Below are 21,958 nucleotides of genomic sequence, written 5' to 3' on the forward strand. Positions count from 1 at the left end.
TAATCTTGGCTAGAAAATCAAAACTACCTAATCAGGATCATTCAGCTAACCTTCCTTTGTGGAAGACCAAACTATAGATTTTTTACAAGGAAAGAGAAGACCTAGTCTTTTGGGGAGGTGCAGAAGCTAAACTGGTTACTGTATACAGGTAAATAAACCAGAAGTAAAACTGTTTGGTAAAAAAAATTTGGGCAACAGTGGGAAGAAAACAGAATTCAACTGCACCTTTTGTTTTAACTGGGAGAAGCCAAATTTTTGAGCTTAAGTAAAAACTGGAGCTTGATAAAATTGAGGATAGGGTCCATTACATAGTTATTAAATGTTGCTATTCTTAGTTTCTCACTATTGAGAAAATGTTAGCACTCCCATTCATGTCCTACAATTTAAATTACTCTTACTTCCTTACCTTACCACGCAATAGAATGTCTTTATCCTTTGCTTAAAGGCAAGTTATGCATGTATTGGTCAACCTGTCATCTCTGGGAAGAGGTGGGGGGAAGCAGGGAAAAAGTTGGAACCAAAGGATTTGCAACTGTCAAGTGCTGAAAAATTACTTATGCATATATCTTGTAAAAAAAAAAAAAAAAGTTATGTTCAATGCTTATACAGCGGTTTCTATGTACTTTATATCAATTTTATATATGTCATCTTTTTTCCAAGCTTTTAAAGCAGGAATTGGGAACCCATAGCCCTAACTAGGGTCTTTATTTGTCCTTTGTTGGCCTTATCACACACATGACCTGAATAGCTTACTAATTCTTTGATTCCCTAATGAAAAGGAACTGGAAAGTGGAAGACATTACATCCAGTGGGAAGTAGTCACCCAAAGAAAACTTAAGGAGCTAGATATCTTGTAAAAGTAAAAGTAAAAGTAATCTAGTAAAGCTGAAAAGGGTGGATCCTGGAAACCCCCCCTGAGCAAAATATCCAGCAGATGCTATCATAGGTTCCTAAAGGGAAATGGGCAAGAATCTGTCAAAGAAAGTACTTTCAAATTCTGTAATACTAAATTGCCTTGGCTATATATACATCTTAATTCTTCTACTCTACTCTTCCTGTGGATATTAAAGTTCCAAAGTCTGAGTTGGCTATATATTTTAATTCTTTGAACTGACTACTCTTATTGTGGATGCTGAAATTGTATGAGAATGTGTGCCAGGTATATGGAGAAAATCTTTATAACCATTTTTTATGTCATTTCAATAAATGCCTAACAATAGTAGTAATTATCAAAATCAATATTGTTAAGAGCCAAGTCTACTGGCAATTTTATAAAGACTTACCTGATAAAGATGTACTACTTTTAAACATCATCCTGACTCTAGCCCTTTCTTACTCTATCCTTTGCATGAAATTGATAGAGCCCTTATCACTATTTTAGAAGGTCCTATACATCCCAGAGGAATAATTCAGGACCCTATGACAAACCTTTTTCCAGGGAATGGTTTAGTCAGTTCCTTCTTTAAAAAGGGTTGGGGAACCACAATATAGAACTGCATTGTTTTCTACTTCCTAGAGGTGGTAAAACTGTTTTGACAGTTAAGAGGGTGTTAGGGGATCTCTTAGCTGATTTGGTAACTGGATAAGAGTGGCAGGATTCTTCACCCAGCTCTTGCACAAGAAATGGGTACTCCTCAATAAGCTCTAAAAGGACAAGAATTTGGAATTACCCAATGAGCTCCCAAAGATAGGGTTTGGGTGATGGACCAAGAAATACTAATTATTATACAAGGTGACTGTCAGTAACAATTTAAGTTCCAGGACAGATTGCAAGACAATTATGAACTCGGCTATTTTGCAGCAGATGACCATCATCTGTATGGGTGGTATCATCACTGAAGTCGTAATCCTTAAGTTCTTGTTGCTTTTTATCACCATCACTTGACACCAAAAAAATTCAGTGAATTGCCCATTACTCACTACCACTGCATGAACTATATTGCAATTATACAGTAGGCCTAATTGCATTAGCACCTCAAAGTTCACCTTTATTGTTAACCACATCCTGTATATTTAAATGCAGATCTTTGAATTTATGGAATTTCTTGGATTTTGGGTATTTTGTCATACTGTAGTTACTCCCCATGCAGGGCCTCTAGCTTGGTGGGGTTGTTTTTTTTTTTTTTTCAGCTTAAAGCCCTTTGATAAGATTTTCAAGTCTCTAGATTTCATCCCGTACTTCATGGAATAAATATTTGAATAATATTTAATCCACATATTTCAAACCAGTTTTTCCAAAAAGCCAAATCCCATTGAGACTATTTTCTTAACCAGTTACTCTTTCTACATCTGACTTGCCTAAGACATTTCTAGTAATAATTCCTACTTCTGACAGAATCACCAGAAATGGGTAGTTTTGACGAATCTTAGGAAATTTTCCATTGCATCCTGAATATTTATAGGGAAGACAACAGGTTTCTTTTTTTTTTTCATTCTTACTGCCCAGTCATCCCCCAAGTCACTGAGTCTTCTCATCTACTAGATAACCCTTCACGAACAACTGTATTCACATTACCATTTTGGGGGTAACTAGAAACTATTACTTCAGTGGGTCCAATTCCTTCCTTTCTAGGGTCTCATTCATGTAACTCTAATTAAAGCAATCTTCTTTTAGTCCACTGCCAGTGAAGAACTTCTGATGCTTCAGACCTTTTTTCTTCCAATGTTAACATTAAAGCCTTTCTTCCACTCCTAGAGCCTGGAATATTCCTTTCATTCCTCTGAGGAGCTTTGAACTTTTGCACAGGTCACTTAAAAATTCCCTACTGCTTTTTTCTTTTTATCAATACTGCCAATTGCCATAAATATGCAGCATAGACAAAGTGCTCAGGATACATACCATGAACTTTATACAAATAACTTCTAAGGCTAAATCCCACGAACAAACGTCAATGAGTGGATGTTCATTAACTATTGATACATTTCCCAAGAAACCACGACCCTAGAAAATAGCTGAATTTCCAAGGCATGGTGTTATCAATACTTGAATTAAACGGGGAGGTATATGTTGTCTGAAATCAAAAGCCGCTGCAAATCTTGAAACCAAATTTAAGTTGCTTGCTAATTGAATTGGGTTTTCTGCAAACTTGAAATACTTGCTTTGGAAGTTCTGAATTTTAATTAATATTCCCAAGTCTTTCCCTTTAAGAAACCTTTTCAGACAACCACTCATCTATATTTGGCCCTCTGGTTGTTGACTTGTGTCCTTAAAATATCATGGTATTCAGGCTTTTGATTTGTCTCAATAATTCTTGCTTTTTTATATTTCTAGTCTACTGTAGGTTTTAATTAGTCCATTACTTGGATAAGGTTGGCCACTTTTCTAAACTTTTACTTTCCAATTCCTTAAGAGATTTTAATTTTTACTATTGCTTCATTTTCAAGTATTTACATGCTTAAACTTTTTTCTTGCCCTTTCAATCTCTACTTGTTATATATCCCTTCAAAATTTTTATACTAACTTCTTAAAATTTCATTTTCCCAAGTTTAATTTTTGAAATGGCACTTTATGCAAGCACCCCTTAAACCTTGCAGTGTTTTTGGAAGATCTACTGATTTGCTCCACTTCTTTAGGTCTGCTGGATTGGCCATCTTCCCAGAATTAAGGACCCCATGGATGTTCAAGTTTTTAGTTGCTCCGTTTTCAAAGTCCTCTACTGCTTGGCAAGGACCAGGAAGTTACTGGTGCTAACTTAGCTACCAAACTAAAGAGGGTCAAAGCATTCAACTTTAAGAAAAGTCCCCACCCTGGGGGATTTGTGACCACTCAGAAACTTAGGAAAACCATTCACCATTACTCCTACTGCCTCAAGATAATCTTCCAAGTTGTGAAATATATCCTACCCTACCTCTGGTTGAGCTGTGAGGATATTTTACTACCCTACCCCTAATTTTCTGGCTCTTGGTACAGTTCTACAATAGAAACTCACTACTTTTCTCATGGGATTTAATTCTGCAGTACAAGTTTCTAAGTTTTAATAAGAATGGTTGAATGAATAAATATACAGTCTTTAAAAGTAGCTATCTTGGCAACAAATTCTATCCTCTACTTTCCCATGAAGCAAAACATCAGTCACCCAACTTCTCATAAAAACTTTTCTTTGTATCCTCCAGTTGGAAACAGCCAGGGTTCTAAACATCCCAAGCTTCAAAATAAGTGGTGGTTCCATAATGTTCATATTTCAACCCCCTTATTTCACAGGGGAAAAAAGACACAAGGAGTGCTTGTCATTCCTAAACAACTAAGGGGGAGGAGGGGAGGGAGAGAGGGAGAGCTAAATAGAGCACCTATCCTCAAGTCCAGGAGGATCCAACTTCCAAACAGACCCTAGGCAAGTCTTTTAAGATGGGGTAGAAAAGAAATTGGGGGAGGAGAAAGCTAGGGCAATCTTTTATCACTTGCACAATTCAAAGTACTCTAGGAAAGTTGAAATGTTGGCTGAGCACATGTTGCCAGGGAGCAGATGTTAGACTGGTCTATCCAAGTAATCATTAAACTGGAAAATGGGGGGAAAAAAAGTGTCCACACTAAATGCAATTAGGGCACATTATCAGAAAATGGAAAGGCAGAAAATGATATTCATTCTTAGCTGTCAACAAACTAAGAGTATAATACAATGAATCAGGGATCTTAATGCAAAAATCAAGCACACAGTATATTAAACACTCGTAATATAATTCAAGACTGACTATAAACAAGTGGCCCTCATAACCATATGGAAATCCCATTTTCTACAAAGGCATTTCGAAACCTTTCTTCAGTCTTGATGTCCCCAATGTGCCCCCTCAATTTCTTAAAATGATCAATTTTGTGGGATTAGAAGACACTTTTAAAGCCTAGTTCAACTACAGAGAAAATTGCTTAGACCAGTTAAGACTCAAATAGCCTCTTCCTTCAATTGTTCATGCCACTCAAAAAAGGTCCCTAACTGATCCCATCATTCCTGTATTTTAAAACTGAGCTGCTCATTTTGTACTTCTGTGACAGTCCTGAATCTGGGTCTTTCAAGCTGATGTAATCATATCTACATTCCAATAAAATGGTAGAGCACTTCACTTCCCCTTCTCATTCTGTATTTCCCCTTCTCATTCTGTATGATTTGGTCCTTTTCCTTAGGTCAATATCCCTTTTCCACACCTCCATTTTCCCAAGATTCTCGTTCCCCTCTCCTTCAGTTCTCATACTTTGATTAGACTCGTCACCACTTCATCCTTATGTATGTATATATACACACATAAAAATTACATGCTTATATATTGCCATCTACTAGAGTACCTTGTATGTAGCAAACATGTAAATTAGAAAGGCACATAACATGCAACAGGTAGCCAAGTTATGTTCAAGAGATAGACGTGGGAATCAAACAGCAAAGTTAGTATGAATAACTCGAATGAAAACTTCAACAATTAGGGTGCCAAGGATAAATAATCTTGTCAAATCCGACCTCATGGGTTGACCATTGAGATTTTATAGGCAACAAGATTCACATCCAGTACAAGCCAATTGTCCCTTACTGCCACACAAAGCAAACATTTACACTTTCTCCCTTATCCCCCTCTATCGAACCCAATCAATGTCACTTCAGGTTATATGGCTAGAAAGAAGTGTAACCATTATTAGCACTTAATCATTTTGCAGATTAAGGCCCAGCTCAAGGTTACAAAGGTATTTAAAAATAGGACTTGCAGAGAGGTTCTTAATTCCACATCTCTTTAAAATATGGTTCAAAAACTTATATGGGCTCTAATTAAACATGGGAATCCCAATTTACATTTGATTCACGTTATACTTAGAATCACATAAAATGTTCAGGTTAAAAGGGATTGCAAATGTAAAGTTTAATAAGCCCTATTCTAAAGAATAACCATCATTTCAAGATTATCTGACAAGAGAAGAGCTAATCATTTATGTGTGTAACTCAAGACTGCAAAACACTTTTGACTTGCAGGTCAATTCCATTTTTCACAAGTTCGAAGCAGAAACTCTGCTGAACCTTATTTTTACCAAGAATGATGAGATCTGGGGAAGAGAAATCTATCAGTTTGTCCTATCTTAAAAAAGCAGATTTCAGTTTATAGAAAAACTATTAACTGCTTTGATATCCCAGAAGATCCCAAGTTCTCATTAAAATTAAAAAATGATTCTGAAAAACCTTCATCTAGAGAAGTTGATGGAACTCTAAACCTTAAAAATACTAAGGGAATTAACAATATCTAATATGTAAAAATACAATCTCATAGTGTAAAGTGGTTTTTTTAAGTCCACAATATGCAATTTGGGCAAACAGAAAAGAACACTAAGCCACTTCTATTTTGCTGCTCTTCAAGATGGAAAATGTTTTGTTGGATCTGATTAGTGTAAAAATTCCCTTCAGGCCAACCCAAATTTTTTGTTGTTTTCATATATTCCACAAAGGATCTAGCAAATGTGTTTGGGGTGGGGGTGGGGGGGAAGTTGAATAAACTCAAAATTAGAGAGATAGAGACAATAACCTATTTATCTTAATACAAAATCACCAAAGTTGAATCATATTAAAGGTATATGTGACAACAGTTGAACTTTTAAGCAAATATTCGTCATAAATGGAGTTCAGAAGTAACTTTCAAAAAACTATAGCAGAAAAGTTCTGTGAACCAGTTATCAACAATATAATAGCATACATCTGAGCACAGTTGAAGAGGAGCTGTGCAATCATAAATACTACCAAATATTAAGTTTTCCTGTTTTCATTGTAAGGGATGGCTTGCTGAATAGGTGAGGGGAAAAAGAATATGCAACTAAATAAATCAATATTAAGAGCACACATCAATAATTTTTTGAATAAAGAACAATGATCCCATGAGCTAGCATAAGTTCACTATAATGCCAACCCATTAAGTCCCACAACAGGGAACAACATGGATGTGAAAAACTTATTTTCCAGAAGCAAATGTTTAACATATACAATATTTACTGCATTAACTTCATGGTTAACAGAAGCAAAATGTGCCCATCAAATAGGAATGTGTTCAAATATTAATGACAAATGCAAAGAAACCTAACAAAATGTGTACGGAATGATGCAGAGCCTAGAATATAAAAACTGTTTAGCACTAAATTCAAAAGATCCCTAAATACACTAATTTTTAATGGAAAAACTAACGTAGATCCTATGTAATAACTTCATCATAGAAGTCATGGAACTCCTATGACAACAAGCCACAACATCGAGTAGATTCATATACAAATTGTTCTTGCCAAAAGATTTCAATCTGTAGGTTCGGCAGAAAAGAACATGACCAACACAAAAATAAACCAAAATGTTTTAAAAATCAAGCCAGACTAATATCCTTTTAAACAGACTTACTCACTAGTTAACTGGACATGGGAATCTTAGCCCACCTATAGTCCAACGTGATATTCTAAATATCTGGGAATACCCAAATGATTATAATTGGATAGATTCAGAACCAACTGAATGGAAAAAATAGTGACCAATGGGTTCTCTAGAGCCTACAGGAACAACTCTAATAAGCTGAATTTTAAGGAAATAGTTATAAACCAATTCCTTGATACACTGTTCACATAAAAATGATCTGGGGGTTTTGACAGACTTCAAAATCCAAGTCAGTAACATAGGAAATTTAAAACAAAAACAAACAAAAAAAAAACCCACCTCCCCTATGTTTTAAGACAGCAAATACAATAGCAATACAGATAAACTAAGGTTTTATACCTTCCTAAGTTACTTGGAACAATGATGTTAAGGGACCTTTCCTGTAGCTTACATCTCCCCCCCCCCCCCCCCCCCCCCCCCCCCCCCCCCCCCCCCCCCAGCCTAGGGAATTGATTCTCAAATCTCTATCTCCTACCAAAAAGACCAGGGAGGATTTTTTTTTTAAGTGGGAAGGAATGTTCAGGGGGGAGAAGAGTTAGTTTTTGTTCAACTTTACTTGTTACATTCTTCCCAAGAAAAGGGAGAAAGAGGTGGGAAAAGATTTTTAATTAACAATTTAAAAAAAGGTTGCATTAATATCAAGGCAGGCAAGAATTTATCAATTTCCCTTCTGACTCCACCTGGAAAATTATCTGCTGTTTTAGTAAGATCCTTGACAAGCAGAGGCATACCACAGGATGGATTAATAAAACTTGAAACACAGCAGTATTACTTTAAGGACTGGTTAATTTTTAACCTGCAGTAAAAACAGAAATAACCTTAAAACACTCATGTATTAATTTATTTGACCCCAGGGAATATAAACTAGTACTTTTCACATTGTAGAATACTGGGATAAGCAGAAAGTTATATTTTGAGGATCTGACAATTTTCAAGGCATTGTTTCTCTAAATGAGCCAGCATTACTTTTCCTATCTTCTGGGATTAGAAAAAAGCACTGGTAAATTGATTGTAACAATGCCACCCACCAAATAAGAGGAAGACATAGCTCCAATTATACAGAACTTCCTCCCAGTTGGGTACATTAACAGTTGTGTTCCTCTTTGTTATCCAAAAAAGGTAAGACTATTAATTAAGGATGCCACAGAGCATATTGCTAGTTGGTCTCAAAGCAAAATTAATATGAATTTAGAGCCTAGCTTCTAACCCCACAGTACAAACTGAATCCCTACATCACTCCTATAGATTGGAAGGATTTGGCTCTCAACCGACTCCCAGGTGGTCTTCCTTCAGTTAACTCGTTTTGCTTTAAGGTATACATACGCCTACCAGGAAAAGTTTCATTTTTATTCAAGTACTTCTAAGTCCTCCAAATTCTCTGGTTCATTTTCAATATCACAATGGTTACCACAAATGGGACTGGGATCTAAGTAAATTTGACAAATGCTAGGAGGGAAAGTCAGATACTCTGTTTTCATTCTCTTCCTTCCCCAATGGCAGTTTAAAGAGGACAGACTTTAAAATCTTTGCATTGACTTCAGCTCTACAGACAATATTTACGCCTTACCTTTCCAATACTCCTAACTACATGAACATTCACTGTCATTTCCAAGTTAAAATGATTCGACAATTTTTCAATTATGAAACCCTTTCTTCATTCCCAAAGGGCCCAATTATCGCTTGCTAAAGAGGAATATTTTTCTGTTGTATAACCCATGACAATAAAAATTTTTAAAGAAAATATTTCAAGTTCAGGTATAAATGACAGTAAATGACAACCATGTCTATTCCTAGTCCTCAATTATGCCTTTTTCTAAGCTCTGCTGAAATAGAATGCTCCAACAGTCAAGAATCAGGGACAGTCAAAAATCAGGAAGTATAAGACAAAATGTTCTTGTAAGGACAACTTTTTCTGTCCAAAGAATATACACAAGAGTCCCAAGTAGAGTAAGAGACCATTTTCATGCCCATACCAGATACCATAGCCCTCCCCTGCCCTGGAACATTAAGACCCAAGGAAAGTTTTTCTCCTGCCTTATCTAATGCTCAAAAAAAAAAAAAAAAAAAAAAAAAAAAAAATCACACCCTATCAAAAAAGCAGGCAAGGCCTATATAATATACAAATTACTCAAATCCAATTAAGTAACTCTCCAACTCTTTCCTGGGTATCTCCTGCAACCATCATGTAATGTAAAGTTATGCATCTCAGTTATAAGAAATGAGAAATGCCCAGTCCTGACCAGATGGTCTAAAAGTCTTTTTGTCCCAATTTAAGAGCTTGTTATCCTAATATGCACACAAAAGCCTAATTTAGCAGCTTTATAAAAAAGCCTTTAGAGGTCTGAAATTAAGAGACAGAAAAATAGGGTCTAAGCAAATGCTGATGAGGGATTACAGTTGTTGAAAAAAGGGATTTGATTAGTCACATTTGCCTCTTAAATGGTAGTCCAATCTATGATTTTCTGCCTCAGATACTTACCTAGCTCAGGTAGGTAACTAAGAGATGGGGAAGAAATGGATAGGGAGTATCCCTACTCCTCTCTTCCAGGAGAGGAACAAGAACTTGATAACTAAAACAATGGCATTTAATGGGAGCAGGGGACATGGTTACAATTACAAAGTCCGACACAAAACAAGGATAGGGAGCTGCATGGATAGGTTACAAAATAAAGGGATCAAATAGTAGGATCTGGAAGGAAAGATGGTCCAGAGATGCCTGCATCAGGCTAATACGGCCTCTCCCGTCTGTCTTGTCTGTGTTCACCCCTGTAAAGAATCAAAATCAAAAACCACCATCACTAAAAGGAATCATTGTCACCTTCATTTCTGTTCCCTGCTCTATCAATGGGACTATGTACTTAATCTTTTTTGAGTAAGCCTTCCCTCTCCACCCTTTACCCTCCCCTATTCCAGGATACAGACCTAGATAGGGTATGAGGAATGAGGATGTGTCTTGGCTTTTCTCACAAACTCTTTAGGTTCTTAAACTTTTTTAACATGATTAAAATCTACTGTTTCTTACAATCCCACCCCCAAAATCACAACTCCCTTAATAACTCAAGTTACTCACCTTGAGTCCATCTTGCCAGGTCCAAAGCCACCTCTGTCCCCTCCACCCCGGCCCCCTCGGAATCCCCCACGGTCCCCGCCTCTGCCTCGGTACCCTCCACGGTCATAGCCACCTCTGCCACCTCTCCGATCATCTCCAAAATTACCCCCTGAAAATAAAAATTGAATAAGGGAAAAGGACTTAATGTGCTCCGCCCATGCTCTCTCCCTTTCCCCCCCTTTCATCACCAGACCAATTCTTCTTTCCCCTCTCCTCCCCCCCTCCCTGCTCCCTCCTACAATCCTTACCCATATGAGAGCCTCCTGGTCCCCCTCCAGGTCCATCAGGTTTAGGTGCCTTACACTGGTTACACTCATTTCTCCAAGAAAAGTTCATATTTTCACATGTGCTAAGAATAAAAGTGAGAGAAATACATTTAAGAGTTGAGGGAGCTTGGGAATTCAGTGATTAAAAGTTTAAATGAACAGGGGCAGCTATATGGCACAGTAGATAAGAGTACTGGTCAGTGAAGTTCAAATCTAGTCTTATTAGACACTTAACACTTACTATGTGATACTGAACAAGTCATTTAACCCCAATTGCCTCACCAAAAAGAAAAATAAGGCTGTGTTGCCTTGCCTCTACAACTGATTTGTATATGCCAAGAGAAATAATACTTATGTGCCACTCCTTTTGCTAAGTGATAGGAATGCAAATTTTAAAAGACTATAAAGCAGGGATTCAGCCTTAAAGGGGCAAAAAAGGTAAAATGAAATACTATTACAAAAAAATTCAACAATAGTTTGCCATTATTCAGAATTAAGAGATCCAGGAGAGAATCCTTAAAGATCTAAGTGTTTTTACTCACGGATTAGGACACTTCCAATCTCCAGCTCGCTGCTGCCCTCCACCACCACCTCCTCCACTAGGAAATCCTCCTCTGCTGCCACCACCACTGCCACCACCTCCAAAGCCTCCACGGCCCATGGGTCCTACCAAGAAGTTAGGGAAGGATAGTCAGTTTTGTATTGCTCCAACATCTGAACACCTCATACCACAAATGAGCTATTATTTTAAAGAATTTCCCTATTTTAATTGTAGTAATTATTTCCCAAAATAATCCTTATCTGCTATCCTCTTTTAGCACGTAAGCACACAGTGCATTGGCACATAGTACAAACGATATTATAATACACACACCCAAGAATTTCTCTACTAAAAGACAGGAGCAGCTTCAGAATCAAAACTGCCTTGACCTATGTTCCATGCCAAATCTCCCATTAAGAATTATTAAATATTAATTAAAATTATTATTTACTTAATGTTAAATTTTTAATTATTAAATATTAGCTTCACCTCCACGCCCACGGCCACCACGGCCATTGCCACCTCCTCTGTTGAAGTCTGCTCTTCGTGTAGCAAAAGAGACTTTAATTGGGTTTCCTGAGAATTCTTTGCCTAAGAAAAATAGGAAAATCTAAATAAGTTTCAATATAGATTATTTTTTCAAGACATTTAGTAATTAGTAAGTATTCCTATGTACCCAGAACTAAAAAGGGAAGCTTTGATTTCTACCCCTGAAGACAAAATAATCAAGCCAAGAAAATAGGAAAAATATTTACAGTCTGTTGGACTTAATAAAATAACCAACTTTTTAATGACTAAGCATAATTTAGATTTAAGATGCAAGCCATTATATTTTGTCATTTTCCTGCATACTCACCATCAAACCAATCAATAGCCGCCTTGGCAGAAGGGGGATCATCAAATGATACTGTAGCTTCTCCTTTCAGCTTTCCTGTCTCCCTGTCTGTATACAAGTTGATCATAGGCTGCCCAGTCTTCTTATTAGTCTAAAAGAAAAAAAAAACAAAATTCTTCCACTATCTGTAAAACTCGGCTTTCTCCTACATACACCCAGGTTGTCTTTCTCCATTCTATTATGCTCCTTCTAGTACCTTAATAATGCCAATTTGCTTGAAGTAATCTGCCACAGACTCAATGGTAACATTCTCCCCCAAGCCTTGGACGAAGATGGTGTTATTATCAGAATTATCCTGTTCTGCTGGGAAAATTTATATACACAAAAAAAATTGCAGGAAAGAAATGAAACAAAGGAGAGAAAGAAAAAGATTAAACACGTCACATTAATTTGCTCCAACATGCATAGATTCCCACCTTCAGAGAATGTAATTTAAGTACAAAAGGAAAATATTTAATTGAAAACCCAATTCCATTCACAATAGTTTTAACTCTCTCTCCCTTAACCATCTTGCTCTAACATCAGAATACTAAAAAAGGTCTTTTTCCCTTTATTCAAAATCCATTTCTTACTCTATACCCAGGAAATTGATTATGGTTTCATTTCATTGGCCCTTTTATCCCCCTAAATTTCACCATGGGGGGGGGGGGGGGGGGTAGGGGGAAAAGCCACGCAGGAGGCTCCTTAACCCCACAATTAGTTACCTCCTTTGTTCCCAGAAATAGTTTGGAAAACTATTGGAAAACATGGAAAACCAAACCACTATGGATCTCTATTCTATTTTGTTAACTTCCCTCCCCCATTTGTTATGGCTTATAGCTTACCAGAATCATGGCGTGATCCTTGGTCCCTGGGCCCTTCAATGACATGGAAAAAAAAGGAAAACAAGATACCCATTAGTCAGGAGAGAGGAACAGAAATATAAAAGCCAAACAAAAACAACCAAATCCAAACACACTCTTGCAAACTGTAACCAGGTTTATGTGCTCACAGCCTCACCCCAAACCCTGTCCTGGGTTTGGTGCCCAGAGGAGAAAACCCTGAGCAGGGCTGGGGAGGAGACAAACCCCTCCCTGTCTTTTAAGATCTGTTAACCTGAGCCCCACAGGGGTAACTCCACACTCTAGAAACAATGCCTCCCCAGCACAGGCTGGGAAATCTTAGCACAGGCTGGTGGGGGGAAGGGGGCGGAACCCCACTGTATTTACCAGATCAAATGCTATTAAGCTTAGCCCCATTCTCTCAACCCATAGAGATGAGGGCATTCACCACCGGAGCATGATGCGCATCCAACTTCTCCAAAACTTTTAAACCAAGATATTTTCCCTCTTGAAACCATTTACTATTGCTTCAGCTTTTAGGAACCATTTTCTTAAACCATGTAAAGTTTTCCCAAGCCACATACATTCATATAATATCTGTGTGTATTTTAAAATAGCATGTCCCAGGGAACAGACCAGAAAAATCTTGGATTTCCATGTTTACAGCCTCTATTTCTTTCCAGAGACCATTGTGACCAGTATTTATCTGAATTCACCATGTACAAAAAAAAAAATCATATACACACACTGAATGCACACCTAATTCATAAACACATGAGCCTTTGGTTTTAAATGTTGAGTGACAATTCAAGAAACCATGTGTCAACCAGACCAGAAAGTTTCCAGCTTAATGGGAGACTTTAAAATTTCCTTTTTTTTCATGAAGTCACATTTTTTTTAAAAAACCTGGTTATTTCCCATGAGCCACACATACACTCAGTTTTCCTGAAGTAGTCCACACCTTCCTTCCCAAACTAGCTGCTAGTCCCACCTGGGGAAAGCTAGAGTACATATCTTACAATTAGGTAATACCATTCAGTACCTAAATAAAATATACACCTTCTATGTCAGGCAAGTATTTCATAGCCCTCCCCCAGAACACATTTAAGTTGTTGAATATTCTTCTAACCTCAGAAACACAGGTCAAAAGATCCTAAAGCCAGTTTGGCACCATGTTATCACAATTTCTCCAGAGGATCTCATAAGTTGTCCTTAAAAGGGTTTTCTTATAACCCACCCTCCTTCCAAGTCTATTTGACATCCTCAACCCTTTGAGAAAAAGTCAGCCAGTCAGACCAATTTGGTACCAGGCAACTGTTTCACCCTCTCCAGAGGTTATAACACAATCTGGCAGTAGGTGGCACTCTATATCCCAACCCTGCTGGAGGTGATTCTGGACACTTCAAACCTTTGACACTTAAAAAAAACACGAAGACATCTGCAAATGAACAATCAGACAAAGCATTGCCGGGGGTTGGGAATTTTGGAAACTCTGTTCACTTACCACCAAATTTATTGAAGCCACCACGGTCACTTCCGCTGGAGAAGACAAGTTAGAAGAAAGGACATGAAGCTTCCAACGGCTACAACAGGGTGTTTGGGGGATTTTTTTGTTTGTTTTTTTGTACACTCTCCCCAATGTGGATATTTTTTGGGAGAAGAAACAAGTGGCTACTAAGATACATTCCTTCCTGACCACCCCTCAATCTGACCTTTGAGCATGTCACACACATGTGTGCAGTTTCTCAGACACAGTTTAAGGTTTTGGTTTTTTGTTTTATGGTTTTTATATATGTATAATCTCCATTTCCTCTGGAAAAAATGACCCATTTTCCTTTGTCGTTCTTCCGCTGTGGCAGTTGGTTTTTTTTCCTCTTGTAGTAAGTGGTTTCGACAAACCGAGAAGTTGGTTTAAAAACCCTGTCCCCAATTTACCCAGAAGACACTTCACACCGGGCTTGGATAGCCCTGAACACAAGTGATTTTTGTACTTTTGCTTTGAAAGCAGCAAGCAAACCCAACCCCCATTCATGAAGTCAAAACCAAAGGCGATTTCCCCTTAAAGCGAGACAAACTCTTAGCTAAGCCCTATCCTAACTACTGAGCTGTTTTTGGTCTTTCCCCCCCCAGGGGTCACCCCTTCTACACTGTGAGAAGAGCGGAGTATTTGCAATGTCACCTTTCATACCTGTGGCACATAAAATGCAGAGCAAGTTAACAGTCACATTAACAGTTGCTTTTTTTTTTAAGTTTTGCATCAAACACAGATTATTTCCTGTTTTTGGATGGTTTTTTAATTGCCCCCGCCCACCCATGAAAAATACTTACCTGGTATAAGTACAACTCAAAAGTTTTGTTTTGTTTTTTTTCTCTTAAGACAAAAACACACTGACAATTTTTCCCCAGTTTCAAAAGATAAGACATTGAGACAGTGGGGTCACTCAGGACCATGTTATCACCAGGTCTGACAGATGTTTTTAATGTCAAGTCTGAGGTTTTGCTTTAAAGAAACTATGTGGGAAAGGGCAGAAGGGAAATCCAGTCTGACACACTGATAATATTCAAGAAAGAAAGCAGCCACGGGAGAAGGGGAAAGTAAGACCGGAGACCACTGTGTCAAGAGCATTTGCTCTAAGGCCTGCAACTCAGTGAACACAGCTAATTCCAGTTATAAGGTCACACACATAGTGATCAGATCAGTCAATTGTTGGGGATTCTTATCAACCAACTCTTCAGAAGATAAAAGCCATGTGGGATGATGGTTATTACAGAAGAGTCCCCACCCTCATTTCCTGGCAGAGAAAGATACCATCCCTCTCTATAATTTCTGCCAAGGGCTGGGCAAATTCTTTACAATGAGAACATACATATAACTACAATTCAGACTATTTAAACCCATATTTTCCCCTGGAGATGAAACTTAAGTTTCTTCTCACCTTTTGTTCAGTAGGGTCATGGGAAGATAAAGGCATGAACACCTACCCTAGGTCCCCCCAAAATCAAACTAGCATAGGAAGGGTAAATGAGGAGACAGCCACTTCCCCCCACACCAAACCCCCAAAATCCCATGCATCCCTGGGGACTAGACTTGAGCAAAGGGAAATAGAACCATGCAACCCTTACCACCCATTTAGAAATTATTCCCTAGCTCCCCACAAGACACCTACCCCATGCCACCTCTGCCTCCACGGCCACCTCCACGACCTCTGGGCTCATAGCCACCACTGCTACGGTTGTAGCCACCACTGCTGCTGCCGCCTCCGCCACCCCGTCCTCTTCCCCCACGGTCCTGCTGGCTACCCCCATAGCCGCTGCTACCACTGCCAGTCTGGTCCTGGTTGCCATAGCCACCACTTCCACCACTCATAGATGATTGATCTTGGCCATAGCTACCTATTAGGAAGAAAGGAGGATACTAGATTCTAGGCAGGGGTGATTCAAAACCCTTAGACTAAAGGTGAACTTGGGGAACATAACACAAACTTTCAAATACTAGAAGACCACCCTCAAGTTTTAGGACCAACAACAGATCTGTGAGGCAGAGGAATACAGATCCTTAGAAAATTTCGTTGGCATGGGATTAAAGGTGAGGGACTAAAAATAAGAGTCTTACCTCCACCACCCCCTCCACCGCCCCCACTGCTGCTGTTATACTGGTTCTGCTGGCCATATCCTTGAGGGGGATTGTAGGAGCTTTGCTGCTGTCCATAGGAACTTTGTTGTCCACCATAACCAGACTGCGGACCATAGCCCCCACCCTGGGGCTGTCCATAGCTACTGCTCTGGGAACTGCTACCATAGCTACAGAAGAGCAAAGAAAATAAATCAAAACCTGTATAATTGTTCCTCATCTCCATTTCCATTGTTCTACCACCTTCTAAATCCCATGTTATCCTTAATGCAATAATGTACACTCAATCTTTACTTCTTTCTCCAAACTCACCTTCCTGAAGTGCTGCTAGGAGCTGGCTGTTGGCTGTAGCCAGGATAGGATGACTGCTGACCATAAGAAGGTTGGGAACTCTGGCTACTTCCATAGCCACTGGCTGAACCATATCCTTGGGGAGCCGATTGGGTACCATAGCCTGCTGAATGGAAAAAAAATTTTTTTCAAGGATCAAAAACCATGTTGAACCTAGGAAAGAAATAAGTGGGTCAAGAAATATTTACTTTTTCTTTCTCATGATTATTGCCCTTCCTGTCTGATTTTCTTATACATCAAGACAAATATAACAATGATTAAAAGGATTACACACATTTAACTTGTATCTTTACTTGCTGTCTTGGGGAGGGGGAAAAACATGGAACAAAAAAAAAAAGACTATTTGGAAAATATCAAATGTTAAAAAAAGATTTAGTAAATAATTTTTCTATTTCTTTGGCAAGAAGTTTTTTTAATTCCCTTTCAACATAATGGCTACTCCAAAACTAATATACATCCACATTCTATTATAAATAATCCCTAGTCATCCTGACTTCTACATTTCCTTCTGTTCCTTATTTCAACCTAGTGCCTGCTCCTCATCTGCTAGAAGCCATCTCCTAAACTAGTGGTCAGTTACACTTCATCACATATTAAGTACTGCCCAAGTTAAAAGTTCCTTGAAAATAGAACCACTTATTTGAGTAGTGAGCAATATCAAACCAAATTTAAAGTAAATTAATCTTTATCCACTTGGGTAGATGAGAACCTATAAAATCTTTTATCTTTTCACTTTTTTTTTATGCTGGAGAAATAAAAAAAAAACCTAAAGGATAATACATTTAAGAAATAAAAGGAAATCACAGTGTATTATATTTGGGAGTTGATGAAGGAGTGATTTTTAAGACAATAAAAAAATGAAAACACGCAACAAAAGGGTTTTTGAGTTTGGGGAAAAGTCAATTATTAAATTGACTATTAAATTCCTTTGAAATCTAAAATACTGATTCTAAATGAGTTCAGATAGGTACCAGAATAAGTTGATAATACTTACTGTTCTGGGTTTGTCCGTAGGAGGAGCCATAGCTGCTCTGACCATAACCTGAGGTATCAGCTGACTGGCCATATCCACTATAACTCTGTTGGCCATAGGGCTGACTGCTCTGTTGGGAATAACCTTGTCCAGGCTGAGTAGGGTAAGCCCCATAGCTAGAAAAAGAACATGATTATCAAAAAAATGAAAACTGAACATGCACATCTTGCCACCAGTGTTTTCTTTTTGTTGCCATACTCACCTTTGTGTGGCTGGCTGAGTGTACTCTGTAAAAGGGGCAGAAAAAAGACAAATTACTCTTTATTATATACATATATCACACATACAGACAACCCTCCCCCCACTTCAAAAAATTTAATCTCAGAAGCACATTTTTTTTCTACTTTATTTTTGAGGGGTTTTTTGGGGGGAAGGGGAGATGTTTTCTTTCACAACATGCTTACGGAAATGTTTTTGTATAACTTCATGTGCTTTCTTAAAGGGGGTAAGGAAGAAGGGAGACTGGACCTCAAAAGTTTTAGAAACAAAGTAAAAGATTTTTTACATGTAACTGGGAAAAGGAAAAATAACAATATTAAATTAAAACAACCTCAAAAAAGCAAAATTAAAAAAAAAAGAGGGAAGAAAAGGATCAGTCTTTCAAAAGACTTAAGTGAAAAAAATTTCCTTCATTTTAAGACTAGAAAAAGGGATGCTAAACAGTTAAAGAAAGTTAAAGAAAAATACACCTGTCAGAGAAAAGTCATATATACATATACGTCAAGATATTAAAAATTGGCAACAAAATGTAAGGAATTCAGACAAGTATAATTCATAAATCAAGAAATAAAAGTTATGCCTTCCAAAAAAAGAAGAGTATGTTATTTGGTTTCTTTGTAGAGGTTTATGAAACTATGGATGTGGATATTCATAATAAAATAATTACTATCTAATTTGAGGGGATAGAAAGAGGGCTGTTGGTTGGTTTTTATCAATTTGTCTTTTACCTCCCCCCCCCCCATTTTTATACTTTGTTTCAAGGAATGCTTTTGGGGGTAGAGAAATGAAGCAAGATTTGGAAATGAATGTGAAAACAAAAAATAATCAGTGAAAAAATTTTTGAATTCCCAATATTTCTTGACCAAAAGCAAAAAATGAAGAAATATTAGCAAAACAATGACAAAAGAAAATGCAGGAAATGTTTTACTGAATTAGAACTGCTCAGAAAAATATTCTCCCTGCAATTTCACACTCTTTAAATTCAAGGGACTGAGACCCTTTTAGAATCAAAGGAGTAGATGACTTCATTCTAAGAAATGTGAAACCAGGCTTTGTACTAGAAGTACAAGTGGGCAGTTTTTTGGTTGGCTTTTTTTTTTTTTTGGGTCCAGCCTCTGATACGTTCTCAAACCTTGGGATGGGCAATTTATTTTCCTGAATCTTTCAATAATTTGTAATTACCTGCCCTACTTTTCATGGAATTGCAATGAGGTTTAAATTACAACGTCCAGGGAAATTAAAGAATTATTACCATTGGTTACCAAAAACAGCTGAAGCAGAGAACAGTAATTCCGCTCTTTTAGAATAAAAAAGAATTCTTTCCATTCATAAATGGAAGTTCCAGGAATGGGATAAAACTAATCACAAGCCTTCCTTCATAGTGCTGGGCGGTGCGAGTACTAGAAGAAAGGCCTTCTAGCAAAAAAAAAAAAAAAAGGGGGGGGGGGGGGCTGGAATCTCCACTGGGACCGTTGCTTAGCGGGAAACGAGGGACCCTGTGTTTTGCAAACCTCCTCACTCCGGCCGACAGCGTGGCTGCACACTCTTGAAGAGCAAAGCCTCGGCCATAGCGTGGAGAAAGAATGGGAAAAGGGCAACTACAGTGCTGAAGGAGGTCTGGCGCGTAAAAGTGTGAAGGTTCCCAGAGAAAAGCTACGAAAAACTGGGTTGGGAACCGGCCGTGGGCAAGGGACACGCATATCCCGACAAGGCCTCCGCTCCCGGGCAGGGCGTGGATCCAAGGCGCGTGCGCACCAGAATCGCCCGGATGCGGCACTGCGACAAAGCGGGAAGGAGTAAAAAGCTAGCAGCGAAAGAGGGCAATGAACGGCGTTTTCCTCCGCCGCTTTATGGGCCCAACATTTCAGCCGCCAAGGTTTTAGCTCCCAAAAATAAAGGGGAGGTCACAGAAAAACTGCTGCCAGTCAGCTCTACGCTAACGCGCCAGGACCACGGGACAAAATGGCGGCAGCGGCCTCTTCGACCCGCCCACCCCCCTCCGCTTACTTCCCGCCTAGACCGCGCGAGGATGAAACCCCTTCCTCCCAGACCCGACCACAAGCCATCCGGCCATACTACTTTTCTCCCGACTCAGGGCCCCAAAAAAAGTCTCCGGGCCCCTCCGAATGCTAACCTAGGCTACGCGCGAGAAGACCAAGGATCGGCTCACCTCCCCCACGAGTTCTTACCGTTGGAAGCCATGTCCGCGCACGCGCACAACGGCTGCCGAGCAACAGAAAACAGAAGACAGCCGACCACCGACGCCTCGAGGACTGAAAAGCCCCACCCCTTGTGCTGAAACTTATGTACTCCTCCCCCTCCTCCTACGCACCGCAGAGGGCTGTACCAAGTGTAGAACGAGGTGGAGGGCCGAGACAACCGGACGAATAAAACTTCCGGAACTTTGGGAGACTATCGATACAAGAGACGAAAAATATAAACCTTTAAAGAGTTGTGCTAGAACATTTTGTCTTTACTTGGCGTAAGAGGTAATATGACTTCATCCTAATTAGAAAATTTATAAGTGTCCCCCTTTGAACAGAAAAAAATGGTTTGGTTGGAAGCAAAGGCACGAAAAGAAAGGAAGAGGATGTGAAGGGGGAGGGGTAACAGCGGTGTGAGAACGAACCATTGGCTGGGATTGAGGGGGAGGAAGGCAGGCCCAGTTCCGGAGTCGGGCGGCTGGGTAGCCAGTCACTCCGCCCCGCGTCCCTCTTTCTGGGGCGGGAGGCGAGGAACCGCTGCTGTGTGCGCTTGAGCAGAAGGCTGCTGATTACAATGGACAGAGGGAGCTGAGCATCCCTGACCTCCTCTGGGGCCTGCCTGCCTGCCTGCCTGCCTCGGGGTCCGAGTCGCACACATGCGCCAATGGCTTCTACACAACAGGTCCCCCATAATACAGCCCTGTAACCCCTACAAACAGTTACCCCATAACATTCCCATAAGCGCACCATGCTCCCTGTGCCCACTCCCTATTAACATTTCCTCACGGACCTCCGAGGAGTCCCCTGCCCAGTCTGGGGGGTATCAGAGCCAGCTCCGACCAGTTCCAATTGTTCAGTTTTCTATGTGAGTGTTTGCACCTCGGCATTTGGCAAATGCTACAAACCAGCTTGATTTATTGTTTTGCTGATTGTTTAGACTTGAGAAAATGTTAATTTAGGGAGCCAGCTGTTAGCTTTTATCAGCATATTCTTGAAGACAATCGCTCCCCCCACTTCCCCCATAACCTGTAATTCCAAAAATATAATTTCCCCCTATACACACTCTATGACGCCCATACGTAGACGGTTCCCCTCACCCCTGCGAGGGAAAGGCAAGTTTTCTTTGAGTATAATGAGCTATTTGAAATGTCTGTTTTGTTTTGTTTTCTGTATCTAACTATAGGTAAATATCCTATTGTATTTTAAGTATTTTCTGTGGTGAAAGAAATAAATGGTTGTTCTTTAATAATTTCTGTACATTGATCATCTTTTCTAGAAGGAAGCTTTTAATCTATATTTGAAGAGAATCCTAAATACGAGCATTCCCTAAGCCTTGTTTTTAGAGATTTCTCTGGAGTTTGAGGTGAAAGCAATGAGCTGCAAGATTAAAAAAAAAAAAAAAGATTCCCCCCTTCCTCCCCAGTTCATGCCCTCTTAAAAAATGAATCTGAGTCCATGTTACCTCGCTTGTGGGAGGGAGCCTGGAACCCTGGATTGTATGTTAATTTTTAC

At 39.2% G+C, this 21,958-nt stretch overlaps 1 protein-coding gene across 4 annotated transcripts; it reads right to left on the bottom strand.

The window, feature by feature from the left end:
• Positions 1–6,479: 6,479 nt before the first annotated feature.
• FUS (FUS RNA binding protein) lies at positions 6,480–20,720 on the bottom strand. 4 transcript variants are annotated; one of them, XM_031939689.1, is made up of 15 exons: positions 20,432–20,720; positions 18,226–18,250; positions 17,985–18,139; positions 16,952–17,093; positions 16,622–16,809; positions 16,176–16,401; positions 14,513–14,547; positions 13,012–13,044; positions 12,384–12,490; positions 12,149–12,278; positions 11,782–11,883; positions 11,294–11,417; positions 10,734–10,834; positions 10,447–10,594; positions 6,480–10,142 (listed from the first exon to the last, which is right to left on the bottom strand). In XM_031939689.1, exons 1-15 carry the CDS (start codon positions 20,442–20,444, stop codon positions 10,103–10,105), a joined length of 1,569 nt encoding a protein of 522 aa, XP_031795549.1. In that variant the 5' UTR covers positions 20,445–20,720; the 3' UTR covers positions 6,480–10,102. The 4 variants fall into 4 exon arrangements, with proteins under 4 accessions (XP_031795549.1, XP_031795560.1, XP_031795536.1 ...); XM_031939700.1 differs by having other exon boundaries at positions 12,384–12,487; positions 20,432–20,716; XM_031939676.1 differs by having other exon boundaries at positions 16,952–17,096; positions 20,432–20,716.
• Positions 20,721–21,958: the final 1,238 nt, after the last annotated feature.

This window comes from Sarcophilus harrisii, chromosome 1 (assembly GCF_902635505.1).
Source record: "Sarcophilus harrisii chromosome 1, mSarHar1.11, whole genome shotgun sequence".
Lineage (NCBI taxonomy): Eukaryota > Metazoa > Chordata > Mammalia > Dasyuromorphia > Dasyuridae > Sarcophilus > Sarcophilus harrisii.